The sequence below is a fragment of the Perkinsus marinus genome (genome assembly GCF_000006405.1).
Source record: "Perkinsus marinus ATCC 50983 genomic scaffold scf_1104296950602, whole genome shotgun sequence".
Taxonomy (NCBI): domain Eukaryota; phylum Perkinsozoa; order Perkinsida; family Perkinsidae; genus Perkinsus; species Perkinsus marinus.
In genome coordinates, this window is record NW_003209563.1 from 1 (window position 1) to 1,012 (window position 1,012).

General features: G+C 47.7%; 1 protein-coding gene across 1 annotated transcript; it reads right to left on the reverse strand.

The window, feature by feature from the left end:
• Positions 1 to 134: 134 nt before the first annotated feature.
• Positions 135 to 377, reverse strand: Pmar_PMAR001825 (hypothetical protein; the record flags this gene model as incomplete). Its single annotated transcript, XM_002777927.1, has 1 exon — positions 135 to 377. A coding segment is annotated over one exon (243 nt), but the record flags the coding sequence as incomplete, so codon positions are not given.
• Between the last annotated feature and the right edge of the window lie 635 nt (positions 378 to 1,012).

Sequence of the window (1,012 nt, forward strand, 5' to 3'; positions counted from 1 at the left end):
TAGTGTGGCTTGTAAGTAGTCTGCAGCGGAGCGAACGACACAGATTGCTGTGGTTCGTCACGGGAAATGATAGCATTAACGAGAAAGTAACCATAGTCGCCTATCCATATGGACGGTTGGTGAGTGCATCGTACACCATAGAAGCTTCTCGAGGCCGGGTTGAAGTAGCGTACAGTGGCATGGTCGGGTTCGGTTTGAACAGACCAATGATTGAAGCCGAATGGTCGGCCCATGAGGGGCGTGGCGCCACCAGTAGACAACTCATAAGTATTAGAAGTACCAGCTAGAACGTTAACATAATCGACGAGGCTATCAGCAGCTTGAATGCTACCGATCATTACTTTGAAAGCGAAGATGAGGTCCAGCAGGCTATTCATATTGACAACAAATAAATGGGACTAAACCAACTCTGTGGTTAGTCGGTGTGCAGGCGTGCAAGAAGAGACACTCCCCCTACACCTCAACATAGAATTATTACGCTCAGAATCTGCTCGTACAAAATGCTGTACGGGAGCGATTCATACTCTCTAATGAGTGCTGTTTCGGTCTTGAGGACTGCAAAGTTCAACACCACGTACTAAGTGGGGCTATTGCAGACCAAAGTCTCGCTAACTCAGATCGTGCGGTCCATCACGTGAAGATCATGAACTACTATGCATATAATTCGAGCTCAGGTATGTGATTTGTCGTCTTTCCGAACCGTTCGACTCGTCTAAAGATCCCTTGCGTTAAGCTGAGCTCAATCAAGCAAGGATGGTTGACATAACATGCACATACCGAACTTGAGATCAGAATGCTCCATTCGACCGCGCGCAGGAACCGCACAGGATTTCGCGTACGATAATTCACGCTGCGTGAATCACGCAGAGGCAGAATCTCAAACTCTAGGAGCCTCTCAAAATAGCATTTGAGCAATCTGACTCTACCGAGCAGAGTTCGAGGACAGAGTCTGCGCTGAAAATCAGCTCTCCCGTAGAGCCAAGTTTGAAGGATGGAGAGTCTCCATTCTTTA